This window comes from Babjeviella inositovora, assembly GCF_001661335.1.
Source record: "Babjeviella inositovora NRRL Y-12698 unplaced genomic scaffold BABINscaffold_4, whole genome shotgun sequence".
Taxonomy (NCBI): domain Eukaryota; kingdom Fungi; phylum Ascomycota; class Pichiomycetes; order Serinales; genus Babjeviella; species Babjeviella inositovora.
The window spans coordinates 143492-161819 of NW_017566841.1; the positions used below are offsets into that span (position 1 = coordinate 143492).

At 46.1% G+C, this 18328-nt stretch overlaps 8 protein-coding genes across 8 annotated transcripts; 2 read left to right on the plus strand and 6 right to left on the minus strand.

Annotated features, from left to right (window-relative positions):
- Positions 1-24: 24 nt before the first annotated feature.
- On the plus strand, positions 25-1139 carry YUH2 (Yuh2p). The gene has a single exon (XM_019128459.1). The coding sequence runs from the start codon at positions 409-411 to the stop codon at positions 1018-1020; it is 612 nt and encodes a 203-aa protein (XP_018985858.1). The 5' UTR covers positions 25-408; the 3' UTR covers positions 1021-1139.
- Positions 1140-1458: 319 nt separating this feature from the next.
- On the minus strand, positions 1459-3684 carry BABINDRAFT_7256 (DEAD/DEAH box helicase; the record flags this gene model as incomplete). The annotated part of the gene is made up of 1 exon (XM_019132589.1): positions 1459-3684. One exon carries the CDS (start codon positions 3682-3684, stop codon positions 1459-1461), a length of 2226 nt encoding a protein of 741 aa, XP_018985859.1.
- A 471-nt stretch (positions 3685-4155) lies between these two features.
- On the plus strand, positions 4156-4968 carry BABINDRAFT_47552 (uncharacterized protein; the record flags this gene model as incomplete). Its single annotated transcript, XM_019132129.1, has 2 exons — positions 4156-4180; positions 4242-4968. 2 exons carry the CDS (start codon positions 4156-4158, stop codon positions 4634-4636), a joined length of 420 nt encoding a protein of 139 aa, XP_018985860.1. The 3' UTR covers positions 4637-4968.
- Positions 4969-5467: 499 nt separating this feature from the next.
- BABINDRAFT_160804 (uncharacterized protein) lies at positions 5468-6807 on the minus strand. Its single transcript, XM_019128460.1, has one exon. It carries the CDS (start codon positions 6800-6802, stop codon positions 5561-5563), a length of 1242 nt encoding a protein of 413 aa, XP_018985861.1. The 5' UTR covers positions 6803-6807; the 3' UTR covers positions 5468-5560.
- A 176-nt stretch (positions 6808-6983) lies between these two features.
- Positions 6984-10036, minus strand: BABINDRAFT_160805 (baculoviral IAP repeat-containing protein). The gene is made up of 2 exons (XM_019128461.1): positions 9879-10036; positions 6984-9830 (listed from the first exon to the last, which is right to left on the minus strand). The coding sequence occupies exons 1-2, from the start codon at positions 10005-10007 to the stop codon at positions 7380-7382; spliced, it is 2580 nt and encodes an 859-aa protein (XP_018985862.1). The 5' UTR covers positions 10008-10036; the 3' UTR covers positions 6984-7379.
- A 439-nt stretch (positions 10037-10475) lies between these two features.
- TIF5 (translation initiation factor eIF5) lies at positions 10476-11902 on the minus strand. Its single transcript, XM_019128462.1, has one exon. The coding sequence runs from the start codon at positions 11876-11878 to the stop codon at positions 10697-10699; it is 1182 nt and encodes a 393-aa protein (XP_018985863.1). The 5' UTR covers positions 11879-11902; the 3' UTR covers positions 10476-10696.
- A 403-nt stretch (positions 11903-12305) lies between these two features.
- URA7 (CTP synthase) lies at positions 12306-14635 on the minus strand. The gene has a single exon (XM_019128463.1). The coding sequence runs from the start codon at positions 14212-14214 to the stop codon at positions 12625-12627; it is 1590 nt and encodes a 529-aa protein (XP_018985864.1). The 5' UTR covers positions 14215-14635; the 3' UTR covers positions 12306-12624.
- A 525-nt stretch (positions 14636-15160) lies between these two features.
- On the minus strand, positions 15161-18097 carry BABINDRAFT_160808 (SKN1/KRE6 family beta-glucan synthesis-associated protein). Its single transcript, XM_019128464.1, has one exon. The coding sequence runs from the start codon at positions 17623-17625 to the stop codon at positions 15280-15282; it is 2346 nt and encodes a 781-aa protein (XP_018985865.1). The 5' UTR covers positions 17626-18097; the 3' UTR covers positions 15161-15279.
- Positions 18098-18328: the final 231 nt, after the last annotated feature.

Below are 18328 nucleotides of genomic sequence, written 5' to 3' on the forward strand. Positions count from 1 at the left end.
CTTCTGACCCATACTGGGACGTACTCAAATACATAATGGCTTCGGGTTGGAACACAATCGACTCTGACGCAGTATGTCCCTCCTTATTCATCACATAAGCTCCCACTAACCCCATAGTCTGTCTTCACTGATCTCTGTTCACTGTTGCACATCGAGGGCGTGCAGTTCGAAGACCTCTACTCCATCGACGAATGGAGTTTAAGAGCGTTAAACAGTCCCGTTTACGGAGTGGTCTTTCTCTTCAAGTACACTGACCTTGACAAAACGTCACAGCCCTTAGACGGAATCTACGACTTCGACAATAAAGACATTTTCTTTGCGCAGCAAACAATCCAGAACGCGTGCGCCACCCAGGCAGTGTTGAACGTTTTGTTGAACAAGACGGAGGACGTGGAAATTGGTGCGGACATGCGTGGCTTTAAGGAGTTTGTGGACGGCTTTGAGAGCGATTTGAAGGGCGAAACCATCGGCAATTCCGAGTTAATCAGACAGATCCACAACTCCTTCTCCTCGCCCAACCCCTTCTTTGACGACGATAGAAAGAGTGCACAGAGATCACATGACGATGATGGGCTTTTCCACTTTGTGGGCTACTTGCGCTTCCAGAACAAGATCTACGAGCTTGATGGCTTGAAGCAAGCCCCGATTTTGCACGATGCAGATTGTCCCTCAGACGACGCCTTCATGGCCAAGCTTCCAGAAATATTGCAAAGACGAATCAGCAAGTACCAAGCTACTGAATTGCGGTTCTCTCTTCTTGCAATTATCAAGGATAAACTCGAGATTTTGAAGGAGTTTGGCGCAGATGAGCACATGATCGCTCAGGAGCTCGAGAAGCGCCACCAGTGGCACAAGGAGAATGATTTGCGTAAAAAAGACTTTGTGGGGTTGTTGTGTGACGTGGTGAAGGGCATCGGTGCGCAGGCTTCGGAAGCGGAGTGGGCCCAAATCCTCGCTAATGGGAGGGTCAGAGGCACGGAGCGTAGTCGGATACAGCGCGCAAGAAAGTTTGACATTTAGGGCAAGCTTATCGCCATATCTGAGTGTTAGTTTGAGCTATATAGTGGGAAACTGAGGGACTAGATGTATCCATATTTGGACTATTAGCTGGTCTTTATAGAATTGGTATACTGCACGAAGCTTAATGTAGGCTGAAGGTAATATCTTAAGGTATTGATGTGGAAAACTGGTAACTAATATCTACTGCCGAATATTCTCAAACGGTAACTATAAACTCTCAAGCGACACACAGTAAGTGCATATTCGGTTCATCCCGTAGTATTTCTGGTGCTATTCAACCTCATATATACAAGTACACTATTTTTTTTTACTCCAAAGTGTTAAGAAATATAAAACAATTAAAATCTACGAGATTAGACATTGAAACAAAAAAATTAGCTATAGGCCATGTTTAAATACTGCTATTAAGATCAAAAGTTGGACAAATTGCCAGTGGCATTATCTTAAACGCAAACCACGTGATGCCCTCTTGATTGGGGTACCCTGTCTCACCCCAAACAAGCCCAACAACTGGTCGGTACTGAGCTTACTACCGAGCAACTGGAGCTGGCTCAGCTTGTCCCCATCAGTGACTGCTTTAGCAAGCGCACGTTTGATGTCTTGCAATTTGATAATCCGCTCTTCCACAGAATCCACCACCACCAACTCGTAGACATCTACGGGGCTAGTTTGGCCCAAGCGGTATACACGATCAATTGCCTGCTCCAGGACCTGGGGATTCCACCACGGGTCAAAGAGCACTACGCGGGAAGCACAGGTGAGGTTCAAGCCCAACGCCCCGCACTTCAACGAGCAGAGCAAAATTGTGGTACTTGGATCGTTTCGGAGTATTTCCAAAGCCTCATCTCGTTTAGCACGCAGCATTGCCCCGTCGTACCGCACGAACTTGAACTTTTTTCGTGCCAACACTGGCTCGAGCAAGTCCAACATGGAGGTGAACTGGGAGAAAACAATAGTCTTTCGCTTGGGATGCACCAGAAGGATCTCGAGGAGACGTTTTGTCTTGGCACTGTCTTGTTCCTTCGGAGGATTCGAGCTGGCAAAGCACTCAGCGCATAATCCTTCGGTGTTCATCGTGGCAGGGATTTCGGCACAGCACACGGTACACTCCTTTTCGGAAAACTTCAATTTTCCAAATAAGGCACTGAGATCGTCAGATTGTGGCACCGGAGACAAACCAGTTTCTTCCTCGGGGCTCTTACTCGTGCTAGTATCATCATTCATGACGCCTGTGGTTTCACCAATTACATCTTCGAATTTCTCCTCAATGGCGACATCCCCGGCTTTAACATTCTGGAGCAACTTCCAGTGGCACGCGATCTGGCGTAATCGCAACAAATACACCATATAGCAGATAACATCCACCTTATCACCAGAATCCACCACAATATCCCGTAAAATCCGGTCCACAATCCTCGTCTCAATTCGCCTGTACTGCGCCCTCTCTGCAGGTGAGAAATGCACTAACACACGCTGAACCGTCTTGGGAGGCAAACTGAACGCCTCTGTGTTCTGGAGGACAGCCTTTGTCCGTCTAAGCATGACAACCCTCAACTCATTCCGTAGGAGGTTGATGGCCCGCTCAGGCGCCCCTTTGACTATGGTCAGATGGATTTCAGTCTTCCACAAGTCACTGTCTGAGAATTTACTATACTTGAGGAAGATAAACAACGCCTGAAGGCCTTCCACGTTGTTCTGGATAGGCGTTCCGGTCAAGCACCAGCGGCGGTGCGACGCGAGCGCAAACGTTGCCTTGGCCGTCTTGGAGGCGCTGTTCTGTATAGTGTGAGCTTCATCAAGCACCACGCGCCACCAGCTGAGGATATACAACGCGGAATGGGTTTTTTCTCGTTCTGAGCGAACAGTATCGTAGGTGGTGATCACCACGTCATACTTGAGGAGTTCCTTGGGGTCTGCCGTGCGCCTTCGTCCATGGAACACCACAGAAGTGAGTCCTGGAGCTTTTTTGGTGATTTCCTGCAGCCACTGGCTCGCGAGGGCTAGGGGACAGACCACAAGCGTAGGCCTTATCGTGGAGCAACTTCGATCCCGGAGTATGTTATCCTTCTTGGCACCCAGGGGTTTATCGCTTGAAGGCATCAGGGGGTTCTTGAGCATTAATGCCAATATCTGGATGGTTTTTCCAAGTCCCATGTCATCACAGAGCAAGCCGCCTTTGCAAGAGATGTCCTCTTCCCTGGCGGTGAGGAACCGCAAGCCGTGAACCTGGTGGGGCAAGAGACTTACCTTCAACCCTGGGACAACTAAATCTTCGGCCGTAACCTTGCCATTCTGTGTCTCATCCCCTTCTTCCTCCAAGTTGAACATCAAATCGGAAGCCAACCTCTGCTCGCGGCTGAACTTATCTGGGTTGTCTAAGAATCCGGCCCCGGAAACTCTAGCATTGCGGGCAAAGGTGCTGCGCGCAAATCTACCCCAGTTGGCCTTAGAATGTTTTATGGAGGATGGGTTCTCAATCAGCTGGGGGTAACGTGTCAAAGCAGCTGGGTCGTACTTTTCTTTAGGGGAAGAGCCAGGTACAGGCTTGGTGAGTTTTCTGTGAGATGATAAGGAGGAATACTCCTTTTTGAACGGCGTTTCCAAGGAGACAGATCCGAGCTTATGGCTTAGGTCATCCATTTCCAAGGGGTTTGAAAATGTCATGTGATACAATACTTGGTACTACAGAGTGTAATATTAAATAGTGGCTTGAAGATCTTTTTTTTGCGTTATGGACAGCGTCTGCATATAATCCTCCTGTACATAAATATTTTATGACATCATGTATGTAGCCCTTCACGTGATGAAATTGTCTCGGCACCAGGAAAACTTTGCAATGGTCCAATCATGAATATATTCATTCGCAACGGATTAACGTGATTTATATAATTTAATTATTGGCTTCAACTCAAATTTTACGCGAATCAATGATTTTCTGTCTACCTAGTCTTAAAAATTATAATCGCCTGATGTTGATCGTCACCATTATGAATTTAGCATGTCTACTCCTGCATGTAGCACTGTGGAACAGAACACGAGTCAGAGGCACGGAGGCTGTAAGTGAAAAAAATACTGCGATACGTTTACACCCTTCCTCAACTCAAGCAAAGCTATTGACTACATCACGTTCTTGATATGATTTGGTTGTCAGAATTACAAAGTATGTAGCCATGAAAGTTTCATTCATGCCTATTACGTCGATTGCAGCACTAACCGCTTAGAATTCGGTGTCGCGTTCACTGCCGCCGGGGTGCTTTTCTTTATCTTTGGGGTGCTAACCTTTTTTGACGCTGCTTTATTGGCGCTTGGGAATATCTTATTTGTCATAGGGTTGATCTTGATCATCGGGCCGCAAAAGACTGTTGCGTTCTTCACTAGACCGCAGAAACGCAGGGGCACCATCTGCTTTGTCATTGGGATCATGCTCATTTTGTCCAAAAGATCCTTCATTGGTTTCTTTGTCGAATGTTTCGGGATTTTGGGATTGTTTGGCGACTTTTTCGCAGTTGTCGTTCAGTTCTTGCGATCCCTTCCGTACATTGGTGATGTCTTAAGCCATCCAGCTGTGGCACCATTTATCGACAGAATTGCCGGTGTTAACCACTTGCCTGTGTGAGCAGCATGACTGAAGGGGCTCCAACGAGGTTTGAGCTATAATGTGGTAAGAGGTCAAGTTCTGGGGATACGGTTTCGCTACGTTGGTGGTGACCTTTTATCGTCTATTGTACAATAATCCTACATATGTAATATATTCCAGAGTAATAAGTGGGGGTTTATTGTGTATATTAGCTGTTTCAGTCAGGAATGTCCTTTCAAAGGGGATTGTTCCCGATATTATCAGGATGTGTGTTTCCCCTCCTTCTATAGATAGGGCTGTATCGATTGAGAATGGATAACGCACTTCCACTTGGCACCTTACCTAGTTTAACTTTAATTTAAGTCTGCGACACTCGCCAATTAGAATTTATCGTAGCTTCTCCGACCACTTTCCATCTAAGGTTGACCCATTCTTTATCTGTCTGTAAATAGTATTCTATTTGTTGTATTCCTCGCGCCTGTCATCTATTATACCCATCTTGTTGGGCCTATAACTCTTCTTATACATATCTAACTGTCAATATAATTCTACTACAATCAATCATCAGTAGCAGCAAGAGTGTATCGCACCTTCCTTACCTCAATTATGTTTGTATGATGCTCTATCTTTCGCGATTATTGGACGTGTATCATCGAATATAGGTATGATTGATGATATAGTGTTGACTAAATCCTTGCTGACACTATATAGTGTTTCAAAACTTATATAAGCGATAAATCATGTCGTGGATTAAGCTCATTCTTTACTTTGAATACTACATATTGTGTTAATTTAGGCCTCGCTCATCGTGTAGATAGGGATAATGGTAAGGTTGAAATTAATACTGAGAATTTACAATATATCACATGACTCCATTCCTTTACGCCCCACTTCCATTCCTTATTACAGCGCTTATTCTATTAAAGAAAAAAAGAAGAACTAATATCTTCACAGAGCCTCCTACTACGTACTCGCTCTCACTACTTGCAGCGGAAACGCATTCGTCTTCGACAACACGACCACCCTATTTTGATGCGACATATACCCCTTGACCTTTCCTTTATAGATCAAATTCGCCAACAAACACTCCACCCTGTCGAGCGAATACACAAACTCCTCGTCTTTATCCCGCGACCTGTGCGTCTGCGAATACTCTAATGTTACCTGTAACGCCGAAACAGGAAGCTGGTGTTTGCCTGTGACCAGAAGCGTCCGCTTGAAAAGCTTCACAAGACAATATTCCCGCAAGTACTCCACCATCAAATACAAGCTCTTATCCAACAAAAACTGCTCGCAGCCTTCGACGGCCGCGTCGAACGATCGCAAATCGCCCGTCTGTACCGCCTGGAAAATCCCGCGGTACAACGCCGCGAGCTCGGGGAACCGTGCGTAAAGGTGCAGTGACGGCGTTACGCGCTTATTGAGGAACTTGATCGGAATCAAGTACACGAGAATGTGCTTTAACTGCTTGGTGCTGTTGGAGGTACAAAAACTCAACGCCCTTGTGAGCTTAGTCTCAGCCGCAGTCAAGTCGCCGTCGTACGAGGAGATTAGCCCTGAGTAATACAAGTACGGAATGGAATGCGACTTTGGTACGTCATCCACGGTGGGCAATTCCGTCACAAGGGAGAGGATAGCTTTTTCTACTGACTTGGCCAACTCAAAGTGGTTAAGCTTGATGTAGATCTTGAGTAATCGGCCGGCAAACACAAACACACCGAGCTTTTTCGAGCGCACTTCCACGAGGTTTCGGTCGTTCAAACAGAGCTTAAACGTCTTATTAACGGTGTCAGCTACCTTCTCAAGGTCCTTAGACGTGTCTTCTTCTGGCGACGAGGCTGCTCGCAAGCGGTACAATGAGTACAACTCGGTAGTCGTCTGATAGAGAGGTCTGAGGAGCCAGTTGTCCTCCCGTAATGCAATTCGGTTCATGCAATTCAGCACTTCAATTTGCAACGTAAAAGCTTGGACAAGGTCAACGGTGACTGCAATAGCCTTGCACAAGCGGATGTGGAGAGTTATGAGCTCCCGCCATGTCTCTTCTCGGATGCCACTGAGGTCGTGCTGGCTTGGCACCGGGAACTCTGCCTTGTACACCGTGCCAGGCGCATTGGAGATCGAGAGATAGAGCATCACATTTGCGGCATTGCGTGTCTTTAATGCTAACGCAAACTCGACGATGTATGCAGAAAGAGGGGAAGTCATTGTTGTGCAAAGTCAGATAAGATGTAAGTGAAGTCATAGTGTCAATTTTATCCGCAAAGAGAATGCATGTGGACGTGCGCATACCATTAACAGTCAGAGCAAGTTCCATTGTGATTATAGAATGGAAGCTGTCTACATTACTAGTCGAATATAGGTTATGCCTTTATGCCTTTATGCCTTTTCTATAATTATTACAGTGGATATGAGGTTAAATCCTAAAAAGCCGCAAGCTCCTTTTATTTTTTCCCGTACATAGTGGCTCTGAAGTTATATGGCTATGGTAGGGCTTCTCCGTCGGTGAGGGTTTGGATGGTTTTACAATAAATGACACTAGCAGAGAAAAGATTGATAAATTCTCAGTTGGAAGTCAAAAGTCAAGATCAGTAAATGTGCATCAATCGGAAACGAAGATTAAACCAGTACCAACAACAGTTTGGTACTGAAAATGCTGGTGTACTCTCTGGCACGCCCTTTCAGCGTAATGGTGGAATCATCTCCTATAACTTGTACCCAATAGCATGGTTCAATAAGATAAGCCCCAAGCTCATACCTCAGTGGGTAATACTCTTACATGGGGTTAATGCAAATCGTAGTCATCCATGTCACTGTCAGACGTAAGTGACATGTCGCTATCATCGCCTTTCTCTACCACTGGGAGCTTGTTCAAGAACGCCAACCCCCGCTTATACTCTTCCTCGTAGTATTTGAGCATCGACAGACCTGACGTCATCAACATCGAGCGTCCTTGTTTCGAAATATACTGGATCCACTCCGAAATCGTCATTCCTAATTCCTCCTCCGGCATGTTGGCGATGAAACTGGTTAGCGTCCCATCCATATCGTCATTCAACTCGTAGTGGGACGCGGAAACGTTGCCCAAATACTGTGAGACAGTACCCATGTCACTAACCAACTCAAATACCCTTTTCTCTTTCGATGGCACCCACACCTCAGTGTCGCGAATCACCGGCGTGCTGGATTCAATGAAATTGTGTTTGACATTTGGGGTGTGCGTGAGAACCAATTTTGAGTGGCTAGAGTCAGCTCGGGTGGACTCCAAGAGCATATAATCTTGGTGTGCAACCTTATTCCCATTGATCGCCACCAGTGATTTGATATCCTTCTTTTGTTCCTTTACCAGAGCAGCATCTTCGCGGGTAAGCGTTTCATGGCCCAGGGTGATCTCTTCTGAGATAGCAGTTCCTTCCAGAGCGGTTTCATTTTCGTGGGTGTGCATTGCATTCAGAACGCTAATGACTGTTTCAATTGCATCTTCAGAAATAGCCTTTTCCTTCGCATTCCCTTCATCAGATATAGCCTTGTTCTCTATATCTTCATAAATAGCCTTTTCTTCTATATTCATATTTTCTGGCACCAGCACCATCGCTTCCGACTTTCTCACAACAGTCATTTCAGTATCTTTTCTCTGCACTTTGCGTTCCTCATCATCGTTAATGAGCTCTGACTCCAGGGCTAGACGTGTAGAATGGAAGGAATCATCTCCTGAACTCATAGTTGCACCAACTGCATCCTCGGTTATACGTTTAGCAGATGGCGATGGCGACTGCGGAAATAATAACAGTGGTGAAGGTTCTAGAGTCAACTGGAGAGCAATTTTGGATTTCAGAATTCTCTCTGTGCCGACTGTCTTATGAGCTGTTTTCGCATGTGGAGTAGATTCTGCCAAAGCGTCCCTGTCTGACTTTTCACCCTCATCAGAGGAATAAATCATGCTGAACTTGATTGGAGAGCTGCCAGGCTTCCTTTGAGAGGTGTTTCCCACAGGATGGACCGGTGAAGGTGTATTTTGGTCTGCATCAAGAATCACACCCTTCGATGATTTAGCAATAGTATTTGGGACGGAAGCCATGGTTCTAACAGTGGTATCCACCAGTACGGTTGCATTAGCCTCCACTGGGGTGGCAGCTCTTAGTGGTTTAGCTGGCAGAGAGCTTTTCTTTGCCCCAACCTTTAGCGGCATAGCATTGGTTAGCTGGCTCTGTGACTTGAGCTTTGTCCCCAAGGATTCACGCTTATCAAAGAGATCGTCCTCGTCGTCGCTCGGGAAATCGAAGATAGACCGTGAGCTTCTGAGAGGGTCATCTCTGCGTGGCGATTTGGTTGCCTGGCGCAGCCTTTCAGGCTCCAACGAAACTGTCGCACGTAAGGATCGAAGCGATGTGTTTCTAGCGCGTCTGGCGGTCGGGATTTTTTCGCGGTTGTTTTCTCCTTCCAAATCAGAGCTGAGGCTGATAGCTGCGTCATGATCAGCTACGTCTTTGGGCTCCAGTGGCTCAACTTCAACTAGGCCATTATTGGGTTCTGCCTCGTCACTCGACTCAGAGAACGACACGTGTTTCGGGGATCCCAGTGGCTTTGGTTTTTCCGGACTGGAGTTGTGCATCTCGATAGATTCATTGAACTTTGTGTTTCTCTTCAACGTCACAGCTGGGGAAACGGGATCAGGAGACTTTGTCACTGCTCTTAACTTGCGCTTCTTCCGTGGCTCGATTGTGACTCCGCTGGTCCGTTTATCCGACTGTTGCATCTCCTGGTGCTTAAGCATCGCATAACACTCCACGCCGAGCCTGTCTTTGCGGTCCCAATGTTCCTTGAAGAGGTCGTCCTCTGGCTCGAACCCAGCTAGCGACACACCACAGTACATACACTGGCAGCAGTCGTCTTCTTTGTTCTCTGGGTTAAAGAAAAACCCAGCGTTGAGCATGTCCTCCTTAGTGTGGTGTTTTCCGCTCCAGCGACCAAACGTCTGTTCTCTAAGGGTGTAGCACGCCTTGCCGAACGGCTCCAGGAACATGGGCACCGCTGTCCAGTCTATCGTAGTTTTGGACTCGGCAAAGAGGTAGTAAGAGATGAGCTGCGCCCAGGCACATTCAGGATTGGTTTGCAAGTGTAGCGCCGCTGGGTTTTCCACGCCTCGCCATAGCGTCTCAGACCTTTTACACAGAAAGCATGTAGCTTTGTATAGACTGGCCTTGGTGGGGGTATAATAGAAGCCGCAAAGTGCCATCTAAAGAAAGTTAGTGGTTTATTCGGGTAGGGTAAGAGGGTTACTGACCTGTGTAGCGGTGGGATACAAGCCATCTTCGGGCCATGAGGTTGTCTCTTTGCTCCGGCCGATTGGGCGGTCTGTGAACGTTTCCTCGCGTCCGTTTCGGTAGAAAAGGCCGGGATTTTTGGGTGGCATGGCTGGATGAATTTGGGAGGTGATAGGAGCTGAGTTCTGTTTACTGTCTACTTAGGTTAGTTTTGTTTTCATTTAGCATGCGGCTATGAATGCGAGTCGCCTATGCAGGACGTAGAGCGTGGGGCGACGCAGAGCGTGGCGCGGCACAGCGCGTGATCGATGTGTGAGTCTAACCTGTATAGTATGCGATCAATACAACTAAATATCCCATTCCAATGGTGTCACTTTTATAAAATTGTGTCTATGTAATGCTTTCATGCCATGGATTTGCCAATTACACAGATCCTAGCCAAAGACGGTTATCTAAATGCATTGCTCGAAGCTGCCAGTTATTAGGTAATGGCGTGCTGATTTGCGTTATACTCGTATTGAACATTTCAGAGTCAGAATATGTCAAATTTTATAACTCCCAAACTAGTACTCCCCAAGCTTCTTCTCCACCCTCATGTCGCTTACAACCAATAATATCGCACCAGGAGGATTGGGGTAAGACGCGTGATTCCGAAATTATAGGGGCGTCATATTTTTCAATTATGTACTCCTTATGACGGGTTTAAAAAAAAGATTTCTCATCTCTCATACCACACTGGAATCTCTATGGCAGGTGGCACTCCTTTAAGCCCCTTTCAGCTTCATTTTTTCTCGTTTATTAAATTAAGAATCCGTCGCTACGCAACTATCCTACCCGCTTATTCGTCGTCACTGTCTTCCTCGGCCTCTTCCAACCACTTGAGGAATGGCTTAGCGGCCTTACGAACCTTCTTGGAAATGTCTTTCGCGACGTACTTCTTGGAGACCTTAGTACCCCAGTTCTGGATGACGTCTTCCTCGATCAACTCCAAGTCGTAGATGGTCATCAAGATCTTAGGCAAGGCTGGGATCAAAGCCTGGTTTTCAAGCCCCAAGTATCTCTCTAAGCCACCCAAGAACGCCTTCTGGTTGTCCTCATCGGCCATCAACTTATTCAACAAACCGGCATGTTGTTTGAGCTGAGTCACAATTTCGTTGTCGAACAAAGTCTGGGCCAAAACCTGAACGGTATCTGGGTTGCCGACAATGGACAACTCACTGGCCTTCTTGTAGATCTCGACATCAGATGGTAACTCAGCCTTGTCGAAAGACAACAACCACTCGCCAAACTCGTTGCAAGCAACAGCCTTAGAATCCAAGGAAACAGCTTCCAATTCCAAGGCTCTGGCACGGACAGCTTCTTCGGACATGTCTACCGCCCATTCATCGTCAGCGATATCGTGGGCCTCTGGCAAAGCACTGGCTTCGGCGTTGATCTTTCTGGTCAAAGCGTCATCATCGTAGTCCTCATCAACATCAGCAGCCTCAGCACCTTGAGTTCTGCCGGAGGCAAGATCGGAAATGGTGACACCACCACCAACCACATTGGCGGAAGCGGTGGCTGACTTCTTGCCCTTACCCGACTCAGGAGGGTTCTTGATGATGTACGAAGAAAGCTTGGCTCTAGGGTCAATGGATGTTCTCTGACCACAGGCCTTACAATCTTTGATCAAGGTGTCGTCCTTGGCGACAACAATCTCGGTTTCTGGGTTCTTACACGAGCCACAGAGCACGAATTTGGAAATGAAGCCATCCAAAAGGTCCTGTAACTTCGGCGCATCATGCTGACCATTGACCAAGTAGCGGTCGTTGGCCTCAGGCTTGGTCTGGGCACCCAATTCGTACCCCAAGTATTTGAGTACGTAGTTAGGTGGTCTAGCCAAGGCACGCGAAACTTCGGACAAGTTGACCACGGCGGTCTTGATACCGTTACCGCGCCCCTCAATCTTGGACTGGAGGGACGGCATCTTATAACGGTAGAACGGATCAGTGTTGTCACGGCAAATGTTAATGAACGACATTTTATGTAGTGCTATGAAAAGGGGAGTTATATCATTATGGAGGTTCCATTAGCTGTCTTGATTTATATGGCGGCGACTGCAAGTTTTTCATTTTAAAATCACGTGGTTGTGCACGTGCATGTACCCTAATACTAGGTGGACTGCATGAACCGGGGCTGAAATTTGCCACAGACGATTAGCTACGATCATAAATTGGTTTCTAGTAAATTGTGTATATTTAAATTTAGAGAATCAGATCCATGGCATCAAAGTGCTGTAACGCTCTCTGCTTCTGGAAAAGTACTTTTAATCAGGTGTTGAGAATAGAAATCTCAGGGTATATAGTGGCTCTGTGTTGGGGAGTCATAATGTATGAGCCTTAAGGCTTCACTCGACTGAGAACCATGGGACGCTTCGTGATAATGTCTATGGTAGCCCCACAGACTACACATCATAATCACCCATCTGCTGAATACCATATATTCATTTAATTATTATTCTTTTAATTATTATTCTTTTAATTATTATTCTTTTAACCATACCCCCTTTACATCCTTTCAACCATTTGCATCCCCCTCCATCTTTTCAAGCATCTACGTCTCCCTTCATTCACTCTTGGTCCCTGCCAGACATGTCTACCCTCTTCAAATTCCTCGATCAACGAACTAAAGTACAACCAGTCGTCGGGTTGGTTCAGACTGCTAGCGCTGCCTTCAATTTCTGTCTAGATATTATATTATGCAAAAATGATACGAAAGATACAAAACTTAGAATTCACCCTTGGTTAACAAAGAATGGTTGGTTAAAGCGTCATCCAAGACACCGGCGGCGGCGGCAACCAACCCCAAGAACGGCTTGGATGGATCCAAGACCTTAGAGATGTACTCTGGGTGGTACTGAGCGGCGACGTAGTATGGGTGGTCTCTGATTTCCAAAATCTCCATTCTCTCGTTGTTGTCGTCCTTACCGACAAAGAACATACCCTTTTCCTCGATCTGAGCAATCAACTTTGGGTTGACCTCATATCTATGTCTGTGTCTCTCCATGATTTCCTCGGCGCCACCGTAGAGCTGTCTCAATTTGGACCACTCGGTGTCCTTCTGGAAGAGAGTTGGTCTCATCCCCAATCTCATGGTACCACCCAACACCTTCTGGTCGATTTCTGGCATGTACACAACAGAGGCAATGTCTTCGCTGATCTCTGGATCAAACTCCATGGAACTGGTGTCCTTGATACCCACGACGTTTCTGACAAACTCGATAACAGCGATCTGCAACCCTAAACAGACACCCAAGTATGGAACTTTATGCTCTCTGGCCCACTTGGCAGCGGCGATCATCCCCTCGATACCTCTGGAGCCGAACCCACCTGGTACCAAAATACCGTCGGCAGTGCACACGTTGTGCCAGGCCTTGGAGAACTTTGGAGTTTCTTCGCCCTCCAAGTCGGTAGACTCGACCCAGACAATCTCCAATCTTCTCTTGACTCTCATCGCACAGTGCTCAAGCGCCTTGATGACAGACAAGTAGGAGTCCTTCAAATCGGTGTACTTACCGACCAAGGCAATGGTGACCTTTTCGTACGACTGGTCGTGGTTGGTGGTGACCTCGGTCCATCTCTGCAACAACTTCTCACCCTTGGCGACAGCAGCAGCCTCCAACTTGATGTCAGACAATCTTAATCTCTTGGTCATGTAGTCCATCATCTTGTGTTCATTTAACAATAATGGCACGTGGTAGGTGGAGTTGACGTCATGGACAGCCAAAACCTGCTCAGGACCAACGTGGCAGAACATTCCGATCTTCTCGACGGCAGAAGCATCCAAGAGTTCGGAACATCTACAGGCAATCATGTCTGGGGTCAACCCCAAGGATCTGAGGTCCTTAATGGCGGCCTGGGTAGGTTTGGTCTTCTGCTCGCCGTGGATGACTGGCACCAAGGAAACGTGGATCAAGGCAAAGTTCTCGGTTCCAACTCTGAACTGAAACTGTCTCAAGGCCTCGACAAACGGAGCAGACTCGATGTCACCAACAGTACCACCGAGCTCGACGATACAGATCTCTGGCTCCAAACCGGTTTCGTCAACTGGGACTCTAGCGACTCTCTCAATCCAGTCCTGAATGGCATTGGTCAAGTGCGGCACAACCTGGACGGTCTTACCCAAGTAGTCGCCCTTTCTTTCCTTCTCGATGACATGAGCGTACATCTTACCAGTGGTGATATTGTGGTCCTTAGTCAAGGCAACGTTGAGGTAACGTTCATAGTTACCCAAATCCAAATCAGTCTCACCACCGTCGTTCAAGACAAAGACTTCACCATGCTCCAATGGCGACATGGTACCGGCATCGATGTTCATATATGGATCGATCTTGATCGAGGTGACACGGTAACCCAAAGTTTTGAGTAATAAACCGGTAGAGGAGGCCAACACACCCTTACCAATACCGGAGATAACACCTAAAGATTAGTATTTGAGGCGAGCGAAACGGCAATAGCAGGGAAGCAGCGAGATCAATGTGATGCCAGAAGAAATGATACGAAGCACATCGGAAGCCAGTAATAAAGGCCATATCAGAGCCCAAAGGTCAAGCCAACCGTATCCAGGTCATGGAAAGTCAATCAGCATAAGCAAACAATACCGAACCAATGCAAAACAACCAGGTCATCGAAACGCCACCCATCACTATAACATGTAATAGTTACATACCACCAGAGACGACAACGTATTTCATTTTTATAGGAATTTATTATGGTAAGCTAACAGATAATCTATAAAGATGCCCGTTAAAGAATGGATATTCAGAAGCGGGAAGAAAGAAAAAAAGTTTTACGTCAATTGCAAACAACCACAACGCAGACATGATGCTTTTAAACTGCCAGGAAAAAATTTACTGAAAAAAAAATTCAAAAAGAAACGTGCAGCGCCGCATTACCCTATTCAGGAAAAAGAAACTGACGCGTCAAGACCAGATTAGGTTTAGTGTAAAGCTGTGCATAACACGATACATGTAAAGGTATAGGAGAGGCTTTCCCCGATATTGATTGTGAGTATCAGTAGTAGTAAGGAGACAAGAATGATACTCTTATTTTACTTTCGTGTTCTTTCATACTGTTTGGTGGGTTGTCAATTCAGATCCTGTGTTTACAATTGTTTTCCACCCACCCTTTTTCGACAGTATCACTAGATGCTCGCAAAGCTGGAATCTACGAAACTTCATCCCTTATCAGAAGTTGGTATAACCAAGATTTCTTGATGATCACCCAAATAAAGTACTTACTGGAGTGTGATACGATACCGTTGATTTAAAAAGTTCAAAAGCTTTAACCAAGGTTGCCCTGATCAGCTTTAGCTTGATTAATAAACTAAGTCTTAGCTTGTAAATGTGTATTTCGATAATAGCACTTCTCTTGAGAAAAAAACTCACTTGCACCTTCCATCTAACGATGTTTTCGGAAATGTGTACCCCGCTGCCAACCACGATGTTAAATTCGCATCCATGTATGCATTCAAGTGCTGGTCGATGTACTCAGTGGTTGGGTGGCCCTCCGGATCACAGGTCAAGGAAATATGCGATTCCTGTTGGTAGAGTCTGATATAGTCTATTTCTAGAGTGGCTGGGAAACGCAAGCTGGGCCAGTCGATGTAGTTCCATGAATATGACAACCCCAAGTTCATGATGATCGACATGGGCTCCTTCGAAATATACCGCCAGTCGATGTTTCCTTCCGGGTGCAAGGCGCTACCTTTAATAGTGGCACTCGGTACGTCTCCTACCCTAAAAGCCACAAAGGCATCTTCCGGCCTCCCCTTTGACTCGTACTCCATAGCATATGTCTGAAAATGTGTCTCGTTTGGTAATATTACATCTGGTGTCGACAAATCACGCACATGCTCAAACCACGTCTCGTTGAGAGAGGTCAAGATTGAAATGGCTTCCTGGTAGGGTGTCCCGACGTAATTGTTCATGGAGGTGAGGTTGGGATTATACATCTCGATAAAATCGTAATCGGGCAAGTACCAGATGTCAAAAGGAGCTACTTGCAAAGTCTGAGATACGCTGAACAATTTGTTCCCACGTATCTTGTTGGCCTCTAAAAGATCGATCTCGGGGGCACCTCTTCCTATTCCGTGGTTTGGATGATCCTCCTGTGGGCATACACAGCTTGCCAATTTTTGCCCCGGCAATTGAGACATTCCGTCTTCAGACGACTGGGAAGGAGTGATTCCCGCATCACATGCTTCGTAACTATACGGCCAAGCCCCCTCTGTAGAGGCGGTGTAGCCAGCTCGGGCCAAGTTCCCCAATGTCCACACACCAGGCCATAATCCACCAGCATTAGAGTAACCAGGGAGTTTTACCGACACTTCCAAGAGACCCTCCTGAAAACATAACTTATTCCAGCTTTGAAGCATGGCTGAGGCAAACAAAAATCCGTGAATATCATCTCTATAGTCTAGTCTTATCTTTAAGGATCCGTTGGATGTGGTGACCATTTCTGGAGTATACCATTCCAAATCATTGGTAGCGGCATAGTGAATATCCACCGCCTCAAAGAACTGGTCATCGTTGGGGTAAAATGTCCGTCCTTCTTTGTTGAACTCATCTGAGAATACCAACTTAAGGGGTTTCCCATCCTTGCCTGCTTTAGTATGATATTCCATAGGCGTATCAGGATCCACTAAACGTGTTCTGATGGCCGAAAGCTGAGGATAAACGTAATCACTGAGTACCGTTTGCTTTTCGACTCTGTAATTTTTTGCCAATCCTCGAGCCTTCATGCCGGTAGCATAAAAGGAAAGGGGAACAATAGAAAAAAAGGCGAGAAGTGCAAGAATAACTGAGAGCTTCCTGTAGTTGCAGTTGTGGTAAAGCTTGCGAAGATTGAGGTAGTCATACCAACGAACAAAGACTCTCGGTTTGCTGAAGTACGACATAGGGTCTTCACCCTTAGCAAGCAAGTTAGAGGGATGTATTCCAGGATGCTGCGCTACCGACAAAGGAGTCAATACTGGCGTCGGTGATACTACATGAACTATTGTTTCGCTCTTCAAAGAGGAGCAGTTGGAAGTATCCTCGAGTGGAGGTGGCCTTCGGCCAAGTAGCCTTCTCATTCCGCTAATTTTTCTGTAGTGTGCCACAAGATCCTGGGGCGGTGTTTCTTCCATGTACGGTTCTAGAATTCTCCAGGATTCCGGTAAGAACGAGAATCTGTTCCAGAAATTCTGTTGTCTCTGATGGGTTGCCTTCTTTCTGGAATATTCTTTGCGGAACCTTTCTTCCAATACTTCGAGTAACCGTGGATGGGTGTAGAAGTCTTCAGAATAGTCGTACGCTCCCGAAACGTAGAACCGGTGGTTATTGTACTTAATCGGCAGTACAGCCGGTGGTTGGCCCCGTTTTTCCATCACCAAGTACCGACCATCGGTGTAAGGCACGTGTGGAGCTGGTTCACTGCGAATATGTTGCTGGAAGTTTCCGTAGGATCCGACAAGTTTGAATGTGGAAGAAGGAATATTGTCTAGCTCGATCTCCAAGGGTCCCTCTATCTCTAGCTGTGAAACATTTAACCCAGTTTTCCTCTCAACTTCGGAAGTAAGGGTAGTTTTGGGGGAAACTAGAGTTGTGGTAGTTTCAATTTCGTTTGCTTCAGAAGATTTAGGAACCATGGTGAAATGTGAAGTAACTGGTGGCAGATAACTTGTGTTGGAATCTAGACCGTGACAATGAACTTGGGCTTTGCTTTTGTCATGGGTTGGAAGAGACATTATAGAACAATACTGGCCGAGATATAAGTATTATGAATTACGTGCTTGGGACGGTGTATTTATATATGGAACAGGATTACAAAATGGGCGCCCCTCGTGTTTATTTATTGTGTAGCTTCTTGGAAAGCAAAGTTCCAGTTTTGGAATGAATGGCTCAACCTTCCCCTTTTCGGTAACAGAATAATTTCTCGACTTGAGCCTCATATTTTGTTGAGCTTCTAATTTGAGGAGCTAATATAGTCCTTGAAAAGAAAGGTAATTTCCTAGCCAACCTGTCTGCACGGCTACGAAGGTAGTCCTCCACCTTCTGGTTCGTCGAAACCCGAATCGTGTATGATCAAATTTGTTGTAGGTTCACCTATATTTGGGGTGTAATATACGATGTATGAAAGTGCTTGTCAATATTCGCCCGGTGAGAGTTTCAGCTTGTGATCGGAACGATTGTATTGCTACCGTGTTCACCAAGATTTTTTTACCTTCTGATATCATAGGTTAGAAAGTTTGAAAAGTGTCTATAACTGTTTCCTCTTTAAATATGCGTGCAAATACTCCACTAATTAATATATGCACATGCACTTGTATCTCAAAACTGAACACCCATGTTTGCGTATCAGGCGCATTGATCTGGATCGAACCGGTTAGATAGCAGTATTGAGAGTCAAAAATAGCGTTCCAGATACTTATTAATTTTAGTGGCCATGGC